The sequence below is a fragment of the Lagenorhynchus albirostris genome, chromosome 11 (assembly GCF_949774975.1).
Source record: "Lagenorhynchus albirostris chromosome 11, mLagAlb1.1, whole genome shotgun sequence".
NCBI lineage: Eukaryota > Metazoa > Chordata > Mammalia > Artiodactyla > Delphinidae > Lagenorhynchus > Lagenorhynchus albirostris.
The window spans coordinates 70,040,866-70,059,537 of NC_083105.1; the positions used below are offsets into that span (position 1 = coordinate 70,040,866).

General features: G+C 40.2%; 1 protein-coding gene across 2 annotated transcripts in view; it reads left to right on the forward strand.

The window, feature by feature from the left end:
- Positions 1 to 5,754: 5,754 nt before the first annotated feature.
- Positions 5,755 to 18,672, forward strand: part of GXYLT1 (glucoside xylosyltransferase 1) — a 48,066-nt gene continuing 35,148 nt past the window's right edge. For both annotated transcript variants that reach the window (XM_060166535.1, XM_060166536.1), the window contains exon 1: positions 5,755 to 6,041. In XM_060166535.1, the coding sequence (XP_060022518.1) occupies positions 5,821 to 6,041 (221 nt within the window). In that variant the 5' untranslated portion in view covers positions 5,755 to 5,820. The remainder of the gene's footprint in view (positions 6,042 to 18,672) is intronic.

The following is an 18,672-nucleotide window of genomic DNA, read 5'->3' on the forward strand; positions in this document are numbered from 1 at the left end:
GATAACAATAATTCTGACTTCATTTTTCAACTAAGTACTGTATTTCTGAAGTGTAATAGTATCAGAATTCTTAATTATTTTCATTTTTCAATTTTGGGGAATCGGGGTCCAGAGACTTACCTGTTACTTAATATTATAATCATGACCTTGATTGATGGCAGGTTTTGGTGAACTTGTGCACGTATGTTTTAATTCTAATTTTCCTCGTGACTAAATTTCCCTGTAAATCTAGCTTTTAATTTCACTGATAGTATTTTAAAAAAATAACAGTAGGGCTTCCCTGGTGGCGCAGTGGTTGAGAGTCCGCCTGCTGATGCAGGGGTCGCGGGTTCATGCCCCGGTCCGGGAAGATCCCACATGCCGCAGAGCGGCTAGGCCCGTGAGCCATGGCCGCTGAGCCTGTGCGTCCGGAGCCTGTGCTCTGCAACGGGAGAAGCCACAACAGTGAGAAGCCCGCGTACCGCAAAAAAAAATAAATAAATAAATAAAATAATAATAGCTTATAATCTATTAATGGGAATGGAGGGTTCCTGGAGATTGAACCAGGGAGAAATGTAAGGATGGTCCATAGCATATTCGTTCTTTCCCTCCCCACTCTGCCCGCTTCGTAATCTCTCTCCTTTGTGGATGGAAATACTAGCTGAATTCTAGGATTATTTAGGAGTTAAAGTGTCCCCACTTAGTTTTCCACTGCCACTTTTTCTAATCTTATGATCTATAGCTGAGTTTTTTGAGCATGAAGAGAATCAGTTTACTCTTTCGTCTTCCCCCTTACCCTACCCTTTTCCCACATTTACTAGTCTGAATGAACACTTAAGATGAAATACTCTTTGCTCCAACTGACAACATACTTTTCCAACTTTTTCCTCCAGCCCAACAAGGTCTCTAGGAAATGGACTGTGAAAAATGAAGAAATTTCACTAGAGGCCAACAAGAGGAGAGAATGATTTTCAATTTTAGTGTGAATTTCTGATTCTTTGTGCTCTGCAACTAATCTGATTTGTATTTTTTTAATATAAATTTATTTATTTACTTATTTACTTATGGCTGCATTGGGTCTTTGTTGCTGCATGCAGGCTTTCTCTAGTTGGCAGCGAGCAGGGGCTACTCTTCGTTGCGGTGCACGGGCTTCTCATTGCGGTGGCTTCTCTTGTTGCAGAGCACCAGCTCTAGGCGCCCGGGCTTCAGTAGTTGTGGCGCAGGGGCTTAGTTGCTCCACAGCATGTGGGATCTTCCTGCACCAGGGCTTGAACCCGCGTCCCCCGCGGCGGATTCTTAACCACTGCGCCACCAGGGAAACCCCGTGATTTGTATTTCTGTGATTGCAAGTTTAATTTGTTTTAATCCCCAAGACCAATCTAAGAGATTTTCATATAACATCTTTTTTGCTTTTTTGCTTTTACTTTTAATTTGCATCACTCAGTTTAGCATTTATTTTTTCACAGTGAGATAGCATGGTATAAGGGAAAAAACAAACATGCACTTTGGATCCTCAAAGATTTCCATTTGAATTATGGATCTTCATCATTAGCCATGTGGTTAACAAACTTCTCTGAATTTCAGGTTCCTTGTTTGTTAAAAGAATAAAGTATAATTGTTATCAGGATTAAGTTAGTTTATGCATAGACCTTTATAAAGTGGAAATTATGTTAAAAAGCTTTGAACTTTACTACGAAAAGGTATAGAATTTACCTTTTCCCCCACAGGATGTCTTTTTTTTTTTTTTTTTTTAAAGTACTAAAAGGTAGAATTGGGAAGGAAATGCTGAGCAGGACCTAAATTTGCTCTAGAGTGTCTTGGAAAAGACATTAAAAAACCCCCCAAAACTCATTAATTGAATGTCTACCATATATCCAGCATGTACTAGGAGCTATATGAAAAATCAAGATTAATCTTTTGAATATACGATTGTTGAGATTTGGATTATCCTGAATCCGAGAGTTTTTCAGGTCATGGAGAAGGTCTCTATCTCCATAATTTAAACAACTAACGTTGCTACTTTTAAATTTCTTTTTGTCCACCTAAATTTACCTTTTTTGACAGAATGAAGGGAAGATCAATATTGATTAAAAATTTGGATATAGGGGCTTCCCTGGTGGCGCAGTGGTTGGGAGTCCGCCTGCCGATGCAAGGCACGCGGGTTCGTGCCCCAGTCCGGGAAGATCCCACATGCCGCGTAGCGGCTGGGCCCGTGAGCCATGGCCGCTGAGCCTGTGCGTCCGGAGCCTGTGTTCCGCAACGGAAGAGGCCACAACAGTGAGAGGCCCGCGTACTGTAAAAAAAAAAAAAAAAAAATTTGGATATAGCCAGCCTGTCACTAGAGAATTAAGAGGGTGGTCTAGAGATGAAAAAATAGACTTAAGAACACATACATACACACAGTAAGTGAAAGAAATGCCTAACCATTATGGCAAAAAATATTTTCAATAATTTACAATTAATTTTAGGAATATCAAAATGTGTGAATCCTGGAAATGATCAGAAGTATTCACACAGCTCCTTATACTCCAGGATAACCAGTTGGGACAGTGTGTGGGTAATACAAAAATCATTTCTATTTTTGGAATGCCTTACATACTTTTCAACAGAATTTCCTTTTTAATTACAGGATTAAAAGGAACCTAAAGGGATGATATGGTCCAGAACCCTGATGTCAAGTAAATGGATGATTGTTCTTCCGGATACGCTCTTCCCATATATTGTTGCAGAAATGAATATTGCCATTCTAGTATTTTAAAAATCTCTGGGTCATTAAATTATTCTTTATTTTCATTACATTTAGTTTGTTGAAATAGAAACAATTGTAGTTACCATCTCTTTAAGTTAAACGTACTTTGAGTGCTAGCTCTTACTCTAGTTTCTTGGTACCATATCCTTTAGTTTTCTCTCTGAAAATCTATTTTCTGTTCTTATAAATGCTTTTGTCATCCATCTTTGTACCTCATTAAGTTTATCTTTATTTCTCTAAGAATTGTAAGGTGTAGTGAAAGGATTAACTTTATATTGTCGTGGTTTTTACTTGCCTGTCTCCAGTTTTGGGGGCAGTACAGAATAGCCCCTTGTCTGGCATGTAGAATATATTCAATAAATGTTTATTGAATGAATAAGTGTGTGTTTTCATTCTATTCATAGCTTGATAGCATGCTAGTTTTCATTTTTTGTCAAGTAAGGCAAGAAATTTAATCCTTATAGGGTAAGAAACTGAGGCTTAAATTTGTTTAGTGACTTTCCCATGGTCACAGAGCCAGCACTTATTTGGTGTAGGGATTCCAAATGAAGAACTACCACTAATTATACAGCATTTCCCTATCTTGTTTCTCATGGCCAAACTCTTCAAAGCTCCAAATGCAATTTGAACAGTTTAACAGCATGATTTTTCTCCATGAAGAGAGAGAGAGAGAGAGAGAGAGAGAGAGAGAGTGTGTGTGTGTGTGTGTGTGTGTGTGTGTGTGTGTTTAAAGCCTCCTTTCCCTCACTTTTTGGCACTGTAGCTGCTTTCTGGCTCCAATCTCAATCTGGCCCAGCCTCTACACTGCAGCCAGAATCTGCTCTCCAAAAGGCAAATGTGACCATGTTATTTCCTAATTTAAAAACCCTTCAATGGTTCAACATTTTACGTTCAAGCTCCTTGCCAGATTATGTTCAAACTCCTTGCTGTACTAAATAAGGCATTCCGATATCTGGCCCCTTCAACCTCTAGTCTTATAGCTCATCTTCTCCTCTTTTGCATTCACTTAACTGGTGATATCAAACTTTTCACAGCTCCCTGACCCAAGAGAGCCTGTTTCACTGATTCCTCAGCCTGGAATTACTTCTCTTACCACACCCTAGGCTCTAGGGCCACTTTTGCTACAGTCAAAAGTTCACAAAAAACAGAAGTAAAACCTATGAGTCACTTACATAGTTATTAGTAAAAGTTTATTGTGTGTACACCAAAAAGACAGCAAACTGGGAGCACTCAAACCAAAATATGGAATGAGGCTCACGGGTATATTCTGTGAAGACTGAGTGTGTATTCTCTACAGTAACTGGTTAAAATATTATAATGTTCTCTTTTCCTTTCTTTTCATTTTTTTTGCAGTTTAAACTTCAAACGTTGAGTATTCAACTGCTTTTCTTTCTTTGTTTTTAAATTATTTTTTATTATATAAGTTTCAAGTGTACAGCATTATAATTCAACACCTATATACTCTGCAAAGTCATCACCACCACAAGTCTAATTATTGTCCATCACCGTACAGTTGACCCTCTTCACCCATTAAAAAAAAAAAATGTATTTGGCTGCTCCGGGTCTTCGTTGTGGCACATGTGATCTTCCTAGTCGTGTGCGGGATCTTTAGTGGCGGCATGCGGGATCTAGTTCTCCGACCAGGGATCCAACCCGGGCACCCTGCACTGGGAGTGCAGAGTCTTAGCCACTGGACCACCAGGTAAGTCACCCCCGCTTCACCCATTTTGCCCACCCCTCCTAGACTTTTCTTAAATGAAAGGGAATTGGTTAGTGGTTACCTCATACCAATTTTCGGGAACTATTTAAGGTCTGCTTATGATTTTCACATGCATAAGCAAAAAGTGACCCTGGTCAAGTTAACCTCTTATCCCGCAAAATAAGCTAAATTAAGCTTTGCTTGTATGACTAACTGGTTTTGTCCGCTCAGGGAATTTTCAAGTCTGGCGTCTGTGTTTCATTTTAACATTATGAAGTGTCTCTTAACCATGCCCGCAGGCAGAACTGATTGCTCCGTTTTGTATGTGTGCCCACACCTTTACAGGCTTATATCCTAATGTCTGTATGGTCGTATTGCACTTAACAAGTATCCACTGTCCCACCCCCATGCCCCAACTAGGCGTCTTTGTACCCCAAGGTACTCACACAGTGCTTGGCACATGCTTTGTAAATGTTCAATAAATGAATGGAGTGAAAATATGGCTGAGAAAGAGGGAAAAGAAATGGAAAGCTAAAGGCAAAGCTCTTTAGGGAGAATATTAATTGTTTTGGACATGCGAATGGTGAGCTGTGAGGAGGATCAAAAAGGCGTAATAGGTTGAACCTCATCAGCCTTATAGGAACTTACAACCTCGATGGGAGGCAAGATATGCATCCTAAAGGGCATTAGGAGGTAATTAGACATCTGGGTGAAAATGGCTCGTACCGACTGTATTATAGAATCTTAGAGGCTGGGGAAGTCCCTGCTGAGAAGGATGTAAGTGAGAAATGGCTTAATCAAGTGCCGTCTAAGTGCAAGGGTTTTTTCGTGCGTTAAGCAATTTGATCTTTACAAGCACCCTATGATGAGGATGTCATCTCCATTTTAGAGACGAAGAAACACGCTCAGAGAATTTAGGGCTTTCAGTGTCCCAAATTACCACGTGGAAGAACCATCATTTGAATTTGGGTCGGTTGCCTCAAATGCCCCAATCATTTCGCCCGCAGTTGGGAGCCACAGGGCTCGAGAGTCGCCCTCCCGGGGTCGCCGGTGGCCCAAGGCCCTGCGCCAGCCGCGTCCAGCGTCCCGCTGGCCCCAGCCCACCCGGCGCGCCCTGCCCCCCTCGCGCTCAGTGCGCCGGCGCGTCCGGCCGCCCACCTTCTGGGGAGAGGCCCGCGGCGGAGGCGGGGCCGGGGCTCCGGGGCGGGGTGTCCGCGCGCTCTCGAAGGTGGTGGGCGGAGAGCGAAGGGAGGCAGGGAGGAAGGGGGGCGGGCGCGAGGCCGTGGCGAAGGAGGAACTTGTTGCGCCGGCGGCTGCGTGGTGTCGCTCCCTCCGCGCCAGTTCGCCCGGGCGGGCGCGGCGGCGACGGCAGCGGCGGCGCGGGGACGGCGTGATGCGGCGCTACCTGCGCGTCGTGGTGCTGTGCCTGGCCTGTGGCTTCTGCTCGCTCCTCTACGCCTTCAGCCAGCTCGCCGTGTCCTTGGAGGAAGGAGCGGGCGGCGGTGGCGGGAAGCCGCAGGCCGCAGCGGCTTCCTGGCTCGCGGGCGGCGGACGCGGCGCCGGGAGAGGGGCGGGCAGCGCGGGCTCCGCGGCGCATCCCGGCCGGTCTGACAGGTACGGGCCGTTCCCTGTCGGGGGCCGGGGCGGGGGGCGCGGGGGCGCTGGGCTACGCCCGGCCCGGGCTGCCTGCGGGTCAGCCCCGCGCCTCCCGACACCAGGCCCGCGTCTCCCGCTTCTTTGCCGCAGACTCTGATCCCCTTTGCTCGTTTCCCTCCTCCTCACCCTGGGGGTGAGCCCAGCGCTGCTCCAGCCCGAGAGCACCCCACGCTTTTTGTGTTTGTCTTCAGACCCATCCTTTAGGCACTATTCACAGCAGTTAGAAATTAATTTTCAACTCTTAGTTGACAGTTGCATTTTCTTTTTCCTTTTTTCTTAGAATTCGTTGAAAATAAGAGGGTCCTACCAAAGCCTTCTTGCTGTCTGGCTAGTGGGAATTCCCTCTTGTTTCCATGGCGTTCAAGTTGAGATATTTAAACATCGGGCTGGCGCCCTAGTTCAGTTTTTTCCCCCCTCCTGAATGGGACATTTAAATTTCCTGTTAACGCTTAAAATTTTCATTATTTGCCGGTTAGTTAAATTTGGTTAGAGCATTTCTGCGGACTGTGAATTTTTCTTTAGGAAACGATCGGGCTGTCGTGAAACTTACAGCAAGTTAAGAAAAATAAGCGATACTTAACATGCCCACGTCTTTTGTGCGTTGGGATAGAGGTGTTTCTCTTTAAAAATCGGAATTTAAAAAGCATAATGACTTAAGTGGATTTACACAGATCACTGTCAGAGTTGGAATCAACATGAGATTTAAATGGAAAAAAAAGCAACGCATTACGAATGCTTAACAAAATCTGAGCGTTTCCACTTCCTTGAAAACGAGGCTCCTCTGTTTGTGGGCACCTCTCTTACTCCGTGTGCTCCCTTAGTAAGAGGTAAAGGCTGCTTTGGTATGAAAAACTTCCTACGGGCTGATAGGAGGAGGGAGCGCAGATCAGCTGTAGGCTGTTAATGTTCTTCTGAGAGTTGATGGCCATTCCCAAAATGAAAGGGGACGTTTGGGCAGAGGAGCAGCATGGAAAAGCTGGATTGTCCTGTTTTCACCCTGTGATTTGATTACAGTCAGGACTCTGTTCATAAAAGCAGAACTACTTTCCAGAGCCAGGTTTGTCAACGCTATTATCTGTTCTGGGAGAGGCCGTGGCTGAAGACCTGGATGAGCTCATGAAAAGCTAATGGTGGTCTGTTATGTTCCAGTGAAGCATTTATTTAAAGTTATGGGGAAGAAGCTATTTTTGAATTGGGTAGAATTGTCAGGAAGCAACATTTTTATCAAAACATTGAATGAAAGTGGACTATGATATTAGCATTTCAATCTGTTAGAGTAACATTCATTTTTAGTGCCTTGTCTGAGATACTTAATATTTTGTGACAAATTTTTATAAATTGTATCTGCTTGGCTAGCTAATTTTAACAAAATTACATTATTTGAAATTCAGAAAGTAAGTGCTTCAGTTTTAATGAATGTTTTATAGAGCCATTACTGAAATCTGAATCTTGATGTGTCAGTCGAGTCAGCTAAAAAGCTGTATATTACAGGTCCTCTGGGCAACATAATTACTCATTTTAAATGAGGCACACATTTGAGTTAAAACTGAAGGTGTATGGGATTCCCTGGTGGCGCAGTGGTTGAGAGTCCGCCTGCCGATGCAGGGGACGCGGGTTCGTGCCCCGGTCCGGGAAGATCCCACATGCCGCGTAGCGGCTGGGCCCGTGAGCCATGGCCGCTGAGCCTGCGCGTCCGGAGCCTGTGCTCCACAACGGGATAGGCCGCAACAGTGAGAGGCCCGCGTACCGCAAAAAAAAAAAAAAACACCTGAAGGTGTATCATTCTTTGTAAAGAAGTGTGGGCAGAGGAGCACCCTGGAAAAGCTGGATTGTTTGTAGCCTGTGATTTGATTAAGGTCAGAAGATTCCTAAGACATCAGGACTCTTCATTTTAAATATTATCATTTATAACATCTTTTTAGATTTCTCATAGAGTTTAGTCAACTTTTTTGGCTACCATGGGATATGGAGTAGGTATTCTTAAGCTCTTTCCTATGTATAGTTTGGTGGAGGTGCAGAGGGCATCAGTACCAGCATTACAAACTATGTATCCTTTGATTGCTCTGCAAGTGCTCTTTCTATAAAGCTGCTGTGATAAGAACCTAGTCTAGATAGCGTTACATCAGTGGAAAATGGGGCTATGAGGCAAGCAACATCTTCCTTTTTTTGGCAGGACTTATTGCATTCCTACTTTTTTTAAAGCTGTCTTACCTCAAAGAGTAAAACTATTATTTCTCTCTCTCATTTGAAACATGGGATTATGGTTATACCCAACAGGTTCCAGTGGTCAAACCTTATAGAAAATATTCATTGCACAGAATTCCACGACAACAAAATACTTGGAAATGTCCTTGCACGTTCTCAAAGTAAAAACTAGAAAATGATGGAAGCAATTTTTCAGTGAAATTTATTATTAGTGAGTTCATTTTGTTTGAATCCATTATTTTGGTATTTAGAAAATGGGTAGATCTTAGTGTCAGACAAACCTGTGGTCTCATTCTGGCCCTGTTTCCTGTGAAACCTTGACCACCTCTCTGCTTCACTTTTCTTACCTGTAAAATGTAGTTTGTATTTACCTTAATTAATTTATAGTAATCAGAATTCTTAGTTGTCAGTCACCAAAGTCCATTAAAAATGACTTCAGCAAAACAGATATTTATAGGCTTATATGGGTTGCTGGAAGGAACAGGATTGAAGGAAGAATTCCCCGGGCAGTTCCAGGGACCTCAAGGACTGGGGACTCTTTCTCTTCTGCTGTAGACAGGCTTTGTTCCTGGGGTCTTTCAACTTCTTGTAGTGTTTCATCTCTAATCTCAAGTAGAAAATTTTAGAAAAAGGCTCTCATTGGACTTGCATCACATGCCCATCCTTGGATCAGCCAATGTTGCCTGGGATGGGGGCCTCTGGTTCTCTGGGCTGTGTTCCTTGCACATCCATACTGCAGACAGAATCCCATGACTGGCGCTGGAGGGGAGTGTTGCGCCAGTGGAGAGGAATGCTCAGGAGGTAGTGGCTCTTCCACATAGAGGGACTCTCTGAAGGTGCTCAGTGTGGACAGACTGTATTTAAGGTTTTCAATCTAAAGCACTTATCTTAAAGCACTGACCAGATGTCAGTACTTCAGAAGGAGTTAAACCATGCTCTGGCTTTTTAGATACTCTGGGTGATTAAATTCTCACATTTCACTGATGACAGCGATTATCAAGATTTCATCCCATTGAGGCTGTACAGCATATCGGTAGTAGGGAATCAAGAAACTACTGGGCATTTCAGTGATACCATTTCTGGACCCGTCATACCCTTACTGTGAATGACTGTTAACTGGGAGGTAGTCACCTTACTTTCCTTTTCAGATCTGGTCAGGCCATCAAGTTATGGTTTCTGCAGGGTCCCAGGAACACTAACTAGTAGGATATACTGAAAATGTAGAGTGGGAAGAGTCAGGGCTTTGGAAACAGACTTCAGGTTTGCCACTCACTGGCTGTGTTAACCTTGAACACATTTCCTCATCAGTTACAAAGAGGTAAGAGTATCTGTGATAATTGGGTTGTTTGTGGGAATTGAAAAAAATAGCTTGTGTAGATTACTTGGTATGGTGCCTGGCACAATAAAATTATAGCTAATTCAGTGATGGTTTTGATCATTTAAATTTTAAATGATTTTTTTTTTTTTTTTTTCAGTTTCTGACCTCTGGGAAAAATGTCCTCAGGCCCCAGTCCAGACCTGCTAAACCAGAGTCCCTGGGAGTGGGGCTTGGGAGTCTATATTTTAGATATGTGCTCCAGGTTGTTGTTATAAAGCCAGAGATTGAGAACCATTGATTTAACTGAGAATGATTTGACCACTATTTTTGCGCTATTGTTTTTTGGGGGAGAAATTTTTTGCCTCTTCCCTGCAGTTATTTTTGAAGAAGAGAGGAGTTAGGCAGTGAACAGTGAAGAAGGCTGAATTATTTACTAAACCCACCTTAATCTCTGCTTTGTTGATGCAGAGACATCTTAGATAAAAACCAGTATTTTGCACCTTGTATTTCAGTTCACTGAAGATCATACTTCACATAGCTGTAAAGTGCTTAGCACAAACCTGACTAGTAAATTAATTAATTAATGTTGTTCTGTGCTTTTGAACGGGAAACTGGTTAGGTTAATGAGAAAATAATGTGTACTTTTGACATAGAAACCCTATTTTAAAACATTAAGATTATTATCTGTGTGTCATACCTGTTGGAAATACTTCCCTCCAACATGTTAACTTAAATTTTTTTCAGAGTGTATGCCACGTGAAGTTTAAAATTTTTATGTGTTCAGATTGGCAGTTTTTTCCTTATCATTTTTATTTTTGTCATGCATAGAAAAACTTTCTACCAGTGGGTTTTTTCCCCTTTTTTTTCATTTAAATCTTTAATTCATTTTTTTTTTTCCGAGAGAGTTTAGGTTGTACAGTGTGATGCTAACTTATTTTTGAAATGGTTAGATAATTGTTCATTGCCATTTGCGTATAAGCAGTTCTTTTCACACTTCTTGAATATTCATGACACTAGATATTTATGAAAAAGAAGACCTGACTTAGATGTCTGAAGACAATTTTTAGTTGAAAATGAGTTGTGCAGGAACTGATCTTTAAATAATGGTGGTTAGAACCATGGGAATGGTCTCCTTTAACATGGCTGTAAGCATCTTTATTTCTCTTGCAGTCACAGTGCAGGTATCCGTGCCTTTAAGGTGCATCTTTGGTGAGGCATCTCATTCAGACTTCCACATTCTTATGCTGGATATGCCTAGACTTATCACTGACTCTCCACTATGCAGATGGTTTTCACTAAAGCCTCATGGCTATCAGGGACATTTAGAAATGAAAAAAAATCTTTTTCAGTTTGATTTAAAAGTATGAAAGACCTTCTGCTGTTGCATTTAAGTAAACTTTAAGTTTGAGGACTGTTACTGTGGAGAGTGTTACTGTTAAATGCTCTGTTTAATCCAGAGCATGATGTCTCAATTTTTTTTATTTTTTATTTTTTTATTTATTTTTTTTGTGGTATGCAGGCCTCCCACCACTGTGGCCTCTCCCATTGCGGAGCACAGGCTCCGGACGCGCAGGCTCAGCGGCCATGGCTCACGGGCCCATCCGCTGCGCGGCATGTGGCATCCTCCCGGACCAGGGCACGAACCCGTGTCCCCTGCATTGGCAGGCGGACTCTCAGCCACTGTGCCACCAGGGAAGCCCTTTTTTTTTTTAATTTTTAAATTTTATTTTATTTACTTTTTTATACAGTAGGTTCTTATTAGTCATCAGTTTTATACACATGCATGTATACATGTGAATCCCACTTGCCCAGTTCATCACACCACCATCCCCACCCCTTCGCAGCTTTCCCCCCTTGGTGTCCATACGTTTGTTCTCTACAACTGTGTCTCAACTTCTGTCCTGCAAACCGGTTCATCTGTACCATTTTTCTAGGTTCCACATACATGCGTTAATATGTGATATTTGTTTTTCTCTTTCTGACTTACTTCACTCTATGTGACAGTCTCTAGATCAATCCACGTCTCAACAAATGACCCAATTTTGTTCCTTTTTATGGCTGAGTAATATTCCATTGTATATATGTACCACATCTTCTTTATCCATTCATCTGTCGATGGGCATTTAGGTTGCTTCCATGACCTGGCTATTGTAAATACTGCTGCAGTGAACATTGGGGTGCATGTGTCTTTTTGAATTATGGTTTTCTTTGGATACATGCGCAGTAGTGGGATTTCTGGATCATATGGTAATTCTATTTTTAGTTTTTTAAGGAACCTCCATACTGTTCTCTGTAGTGGCTGTATAAATTTACATTCCCACCAACAGAGCAAGAGGGTTCCCTTTTCCCCACACCAGCATTTATTGTTTGTAGATTCTTTTGGTGATGGCCATTCTGACCAGTGTGAGGTGATACCTCATTGTAGTTTTGATTTGCATTTCTCTAATGATTAGTGATGTTGAGCAGCTTTTCATGTGCTTCTTGGCCATCTGTATGTCTTCTTTGGAGAAATATCTATTTAGGTTTTCTGCCCATTTCTGGATTGGGTTGTTTGTTTCTTTAATATTGAGCTGCATGAGCTGTTTATATATTTTGGAGATTAATCCTTTGTCCGTTGATTCGTTGGCAAATATTTTCTCCCATTCTGAGGGTTGTCTTTTCATCTTGTTTATGGTTTCCTTTGCTGTGCAAAAGCTTTGAAGTTTCATTAGTTTCCATTTGTTTATTTTTGTTTTTATTTCCATTACTCTAGGAGGTGGATCAAAAAAGATCTTGCTGTGATTTATGTCAAAGAGTGTTCTTCCTATGTTTTCCTCTGAGAGTTTTATAGTGTCCGGTCTTATATTTAGGTCTTTAATCCATTTTGAGTTTATTTTTGTGTTTGGTGTTAGGGAGTGTTCTAATTTCATTCTTTTACATGTAGCTGTCCAGTTTTCCCAGCACCACTTATTGAAGAGGCTGTCTTTTCTCCATTGTATATCCTTGCCTCCTTTGTCATAGATTAGTTGACCATAGGTGTGTGGGTTTATCTCTGGGCTTTCTGTCTTGTTCCATTGATCTATGTTTCTGTTTTTGTGCCAGTACCATATTGTCTTGATTACTGTAGCTTTGTAGTATAGTCTGAAGTCAGGGAGTCTGATCCCTCCAGCTCCGTTTTTTCCCCTCAAGACTGCTTTGGCTATTCAGAGTCTTTTGTGTCTCCATACAAATTTTAAGATTATTTGCTCTAGTTCTGTAAAAAATGCCATTGGTAATTTGATAGGGATTGCACTGAATCTGTAGATTGCTTTGAGTAGTTTGGTCATTTTCACAATATTGATTCTTCCAATCCAAGAACATGATATATCTCTCCATCTGTTTGTATCATCTTTAATTTCTTTCATCAGTGTTTTATAGTTTTTTGCATACAGGTTTTTTGTCTCCCTAGGTAGGTTTATTCCTAGGTATTTTATTCTTTTTGTTGCAGTGGTAAATGGGAATGTTTCCTTAATTTCTCTTCCAGATTTTTCATCATTAGTGTATAGGAATGCAAGAGATTTCTGTGCATTAATTTTGTATTCTGCAGCTTTACCAAATTCATTGATTAGCTCTAGTAGTTTTCTGTTGACACTTTTAGGATTCTCTATGTATAATATCATGTCATCTGCCAAGAGTGACAGTTTTACTTCTTCTTTTCCAATTTGTATTCCTTTTATTTCTTTTTCTTCTCTGATTGCCGTGGCTAGGACTTCCAAAACTATGTTGAATAATAGTGGTGAGAGTGGACATCCTTGTCTCGTTCCTGATCTTAGAGGAAATGCTTTCAGTTTTTCACCATTGAGAATGATGTTTGCTGTGGGTTTGTCATATATGGCCTTTATTATGTTAAGATAGGTTCCCTCTATGCCCACTTTCTGGAGAGTTTTTATCATAAATGGGTGTTGAATTTTGTCAAAAGCTTTTTCTGCATCTATTGAGATGATCATATGGTTTTTATTCTTCAGTTTGCTAATATGGTGTATCACATTGATTGATTTGCGTGTATTGAAGAATCCTTGCATCCCCGGGATAAATCCCACTTGATCATGGTGTATGATCCTTTTAATATGTTGTTGGATTCTGTTTGCTAGTATTTTGTTGAGGATTTTTGCATCTATATTCATCAGTGATATTGGTCTGTAATTTTCTTTTTTTGTGGTATCTTTGTCTGGTTTTGGCATCAGGGTGATGATGGCCTCATAGAATGAGTTTGGGAGTGTTCCTTCCTCTGCAGTTTTTTGAAAGAGTTTGAGAAGGATGGGTGTTAGCTCTTCTCTAAACGTTTGATAGAATTCACCTATGAAGCCATCTGGTCCTGGACTTTTGTTTGTTGGAAGATTTTTAATCACAGTTTCAATTTCATTACTTGTGATTGGTCTATTCATATTTTCTATTTCTTCCTGGTTCAGTCTTGGAAGGTTATACCTAAGAATTTGTCCATTTCTTCCAGGTTGTCCATTTTATTGGCATAGATTTGCTTGTAGTAGTCTCTTAGGATGCTTTGTATTTCTGCAGTGTCTGTTGTAACTTCTCCTTTTTCATTTCTAATTTTATTGATTTGAGTCCTCTCCCTCTTAATGAGTCTGGCTAATGTTTTATCAGTTTTATCTTCTCAAAGAACCATTTTTAGTTTTATTGATCTTTGCTATTGTTTTCTTTGTTTCTATTTCATTTATTTCTGCTCTGATCTTTATGATTTCTTTCCTTCTACTAACTTTGGGTTTTGTTTGTGCTTCTTTCTCTAGTTCCTTTAGGTGTAAGTTTAGATTGTTTATATGAGACTTTTCTTGTTTCTTGAGGTAGGCTTGTATAGCTATAAACTTCCCTCCTAGAACTGCTTTTGCTGCATCCCATAGGTTTTGGATCGTCGTGTTTTCATTGTCATTTGTCTCTAGTATTTTTTTTGTGTGTGTGTGCGGTACGTGGGCCTCTCACTGTTGTGGCCTCTCCCGTTGCGGAGCACAGGCTCCGGACGCGCAGGCTCAGCGGCCATGGCTCACAGGCCTAGCTGCTCCGCGGCATGTGGGATCTTCCTGGACTGGGGCACGAACCTGCGTCCCCTGCATCGGCAGGCGGACTCTCAACCACTGCGCCACCAGGGAAGCCCTCTAGTATTTTTTGATTTCCTCTTTGATTTCTTCAGTGATCTCTTGGTTATTTAGTAACGTATTGTTTAGCCTCCATGTGTTTGTGTTTTTTACGTTTTTTTCCCTGTAATTCATTTCTAATCTCATAGCATTGTAGTCAGAAAAGATGCTTGATATGATTCCAATTTCCTTAAATTTACTGAGGCTTGATTTGTGACCCAAGATGTGATCTGTCCTGGAGAATGGTCTGTGCACACTTGAGAAGAATATGTAATCTGCTGTTTTTGGATGGAATGTCCTGTAAATATCAATTAAATATATCTGGTCTGTTGTGTCATTTAAAGCTTCTCTTTCCTTATTTACTTGCATTTTGAATGATCTGTGCATTGGTATAAGTGAGGTGTTAAAGTCCCCCACTATTAATTGTGTTACTGTTGATTTCCTCTTATAGCTGTTAGCAGTTGCCTTATGTATTGAGGTGCTCCTATGTTGGGTGCATATATATTTATAATTGTCATATCATTTTCTTGGATTGATTCCTTGATCATTATATAGTGTCCTTCCTTGTCTCTTGTAACATTCTTTATTGTAAAGTCTATTTTATCTGATATGAGAGTTGCTACTCCAGCTTTCTTTTGATTTCCCTTTGCATGGAATATCTTTTTCCATCCCCTCACTTTCAGTCTGTATGTGTCCCTAGGTCTGAAGTGGGTCTCTTGTAGACAGCAAATATATGGGTCTTGTTTTTGTATCCATTCAGCAAGCCTGTGTCTTTTGGTTGGACCATTAATCCATTCACATTTAATGTAATTATCGATATGTATGTTCCTATGGCCATTTTCTTAATTGTTTTGAGTTTGTTTTTGTAGGTCCTTTTCTTCTCTTGAGTTTCCCACTTAGAGAAGTTCTTTAGCATTTGTTGTAGAGCTGGTTTGGTGGTGCTGAATTCTGTTAGCTTTTGCTTGCCTGTAAAGCTTTTGATTTCTCCATCGAATCTGAATGAGATCCTTGCCAGGTAGAGTAATCGTGGTTGTAGTTTCTTCCCTTTCATCACTTTAAATATATCATGCCACTCCCTTCTGGCTTGTAGGGTTTCTGCTGAGAAATCGGCTGTTAACCTTATGGGAGTTCCCTTTTATGTTGTCATTTTTCCCTTGCTGGTTTCAGTAATTTTTCTTTGTCTGTAATTTTTGCCAGTTTGATTACTGTGTGTCTTGGCATGTTACTCCTTGGGTTTATCCTGTATGGGACTCACTGTGCTTCCTGGACTTGGGTGGCTATTTCCTTTCCCATGTTAGGGAAGTTTTTGACTATAATCTCTTCAGATATTTTCTTGGGTCCTTTCTCTCTCTCTCCTCTCCTTTTGGGACCCCTGTAATGCGAATGTTGTTGTGTTGTTGTCCCAGAGGTCTCTTAGGCTGTCTTTATTTCTTTTCATTCTTTTTTCTTTAGTCTGTTCTGCAGCAGTGAATTCCACCATTCTGTCTTCCAGGTCACTTATCCGTTCTTCTGCCTCAGTTATTCTGCTGTTGATTCCTTCTAGCGAAGTTTTCATTTCAGTTATTGTATTGTTCATCTCTGTTTGTTTGTTCTTTAATTCTTTTAGGTCTTTGTTAAACATTTCTTGCACCTTCTCAATCTTTGCCTCCATTCTTTTTCTGAGGTCCTGGATCATCTTCACTATCATTATTCTGAATTCTTTTTTTGGGAGGTTGCCTATCTCCACTTCATTTAGTTATTTTTCTGGGGTTTTATCTTGTTCCTTCATCTGGTACCTAGCCCTCTGCCTTTTCATCTTGTCTATCTTTCTGTGAATGTGGTTTTTGTTCCACAGGCTGCAGGATTATAGTTCTTCTTGATTCTGATGTCTCAATTCTTAAAACATTTTTCAAGTACTGAAATTTGGAGGAATTTAATTTGTGATTCATTTATTGTTTTTGAAATAAATAAAAGTTCACAGGAAGCTTCATAGATACCCCATTTATCCTTCACTCAGTTTTTCCCCAGTAGTAACATTTTACACGAGCTTAGTGTAATGCTACTGTATCTGGAATATATGTGTATCAACATAGTGGAATATTAGAACCCCAGAAATTGACATTGTACAACCCATAGACCATCTTCAGACATCACCAGTTTACCTGCACTCATGTGTATGTGCAGTTTTATGCTGTTGTATCACATAAGTGAAATTCGTGTCATCACCCCCACAGTCAGGATACAGACTGTTGTATTACCACGGAGATCCCTGTGCTATCCCTTGATCAGTTTGCTTGTAGACAAGCCACCTAGAGCTAGAAATATTAAGCCGTATGAAACAGGGGGATGAGTCATGGTAAAGTTTTATTTCAGTTTGATCCACAGTGGAAAAACTTTGCATTTATGAACTTCACTGATTCTGGATGTCATTGTTTACTGAAGACATACCCATTTAGGTCAGCTACAGTTTTGCCCCATTAAAATGATTTAATAGAGTTACCTCTTTGAATTTTGTATGTCTAATGTTCCATTTTCAATAGTCTTAAGGAATAAAAGCAAAAGCAACTAATAATCAGAACTTGGATAAGTACCTTTACTTTTCCAATATTTTTAAACTTTTTTTTTTCTGGCCTGAAAATACCAGTACTGTCTGTCTCAGATTAGTTGCTTTTCCTCATTTATTGCTTGTAGTGATAGTTATTGGTACGTAATGAGTTCTCAGTATGAGTTTCTACTCTCTATCTTAATCTTTAAAACCAAATTTTCAGAAGTGAAAGAATGTAAATTTGGGAGATAAGAAACTGTGAATAAATTATGCCCCCTTTTGCTAGCAGCAGCTCAGTGTTTTATGTTTGTTTTTTTTTTTTAATGGTAAGGAGGATGTATACTCACTAGTGCATATGTTTTATATTTCCATTAAAGAAAGACAGAAGGAGAACATTCTTTCTGTAAACTGTGTTTTCTGACATTGAGTTATGGTCAAGAAAGTTACCTAAAACTTCACATTTTTTTCCCTGTAATTTCATCTGCATTAATCAGTTTACATTGATTACATGATCCAGCCATTCCTCTCGTAGGGGTGTGTGTGCGCACGTGTGTGTGTATATGTATGTGTGTGTGTGTGTGTGTGTGTGTGTGTGTGTGTATATATATATATACTCAAGAGAATAGAAAACATACGTTCACGTTAAAATTTTACATGGATGTTCATAAAAGTATTATTTATAATAACCAAAAAGTATCAACAACCCAAATGTTCATTAACTCATGAATGGATAAAGAAAATGTGGTATAGCCATCCATTCATAAAAGGGAATGTTATTTGGCCATAAAAAGGAATGAAATGTGCTGATAAATGCTACAGTGGGTGAACCTTGAAAATACACTAAGTGAAAAAAGTCTGACTCAAAAGGTCACATATTATATGATTCCATTTATCTATGGAGACAGAAAATAGATGCATGATTGCCTAGGGTTGGGAGCAATACAAGTTGAGGCAGAAAATGGTATTAATACACAATTTCAAGCAGTCATTTTTACAAAAAAATTTAATTAGTCATTTTCTTTGAGACTTCATTTTTAATTTTCATTTTCTACTGTTGGAAGATTTGACAGAAGGAGATGGAATAACCAACTTATTTCCTTCCTGGAACAAAGGGGCACTTTAGGTGTTGATTATAAATAAATTGTGGATTTGTTGAAAGAAAGCTTTGATGATGTCTGTATCTGAAAGATGGAGATACCTATTTGAACAGGTTTGTTGTGAGGCTTAAATGGATGTGAGAACTCTTGAATCTGAAAAAAACTCTGTGTTAGTTGTTGCCACTTCCACTCAGCCTGTCTCTACAAATAAGTGCAAGACTTAAAAACTACATGACCACTCCTGGAAGGGGACCAACAAATTTCCTGATCAGGTTGTACATTTTACTGGTCTGCACACATTTTCTGACTTATCAACTAAGATATGTTAACTTTTTATGCT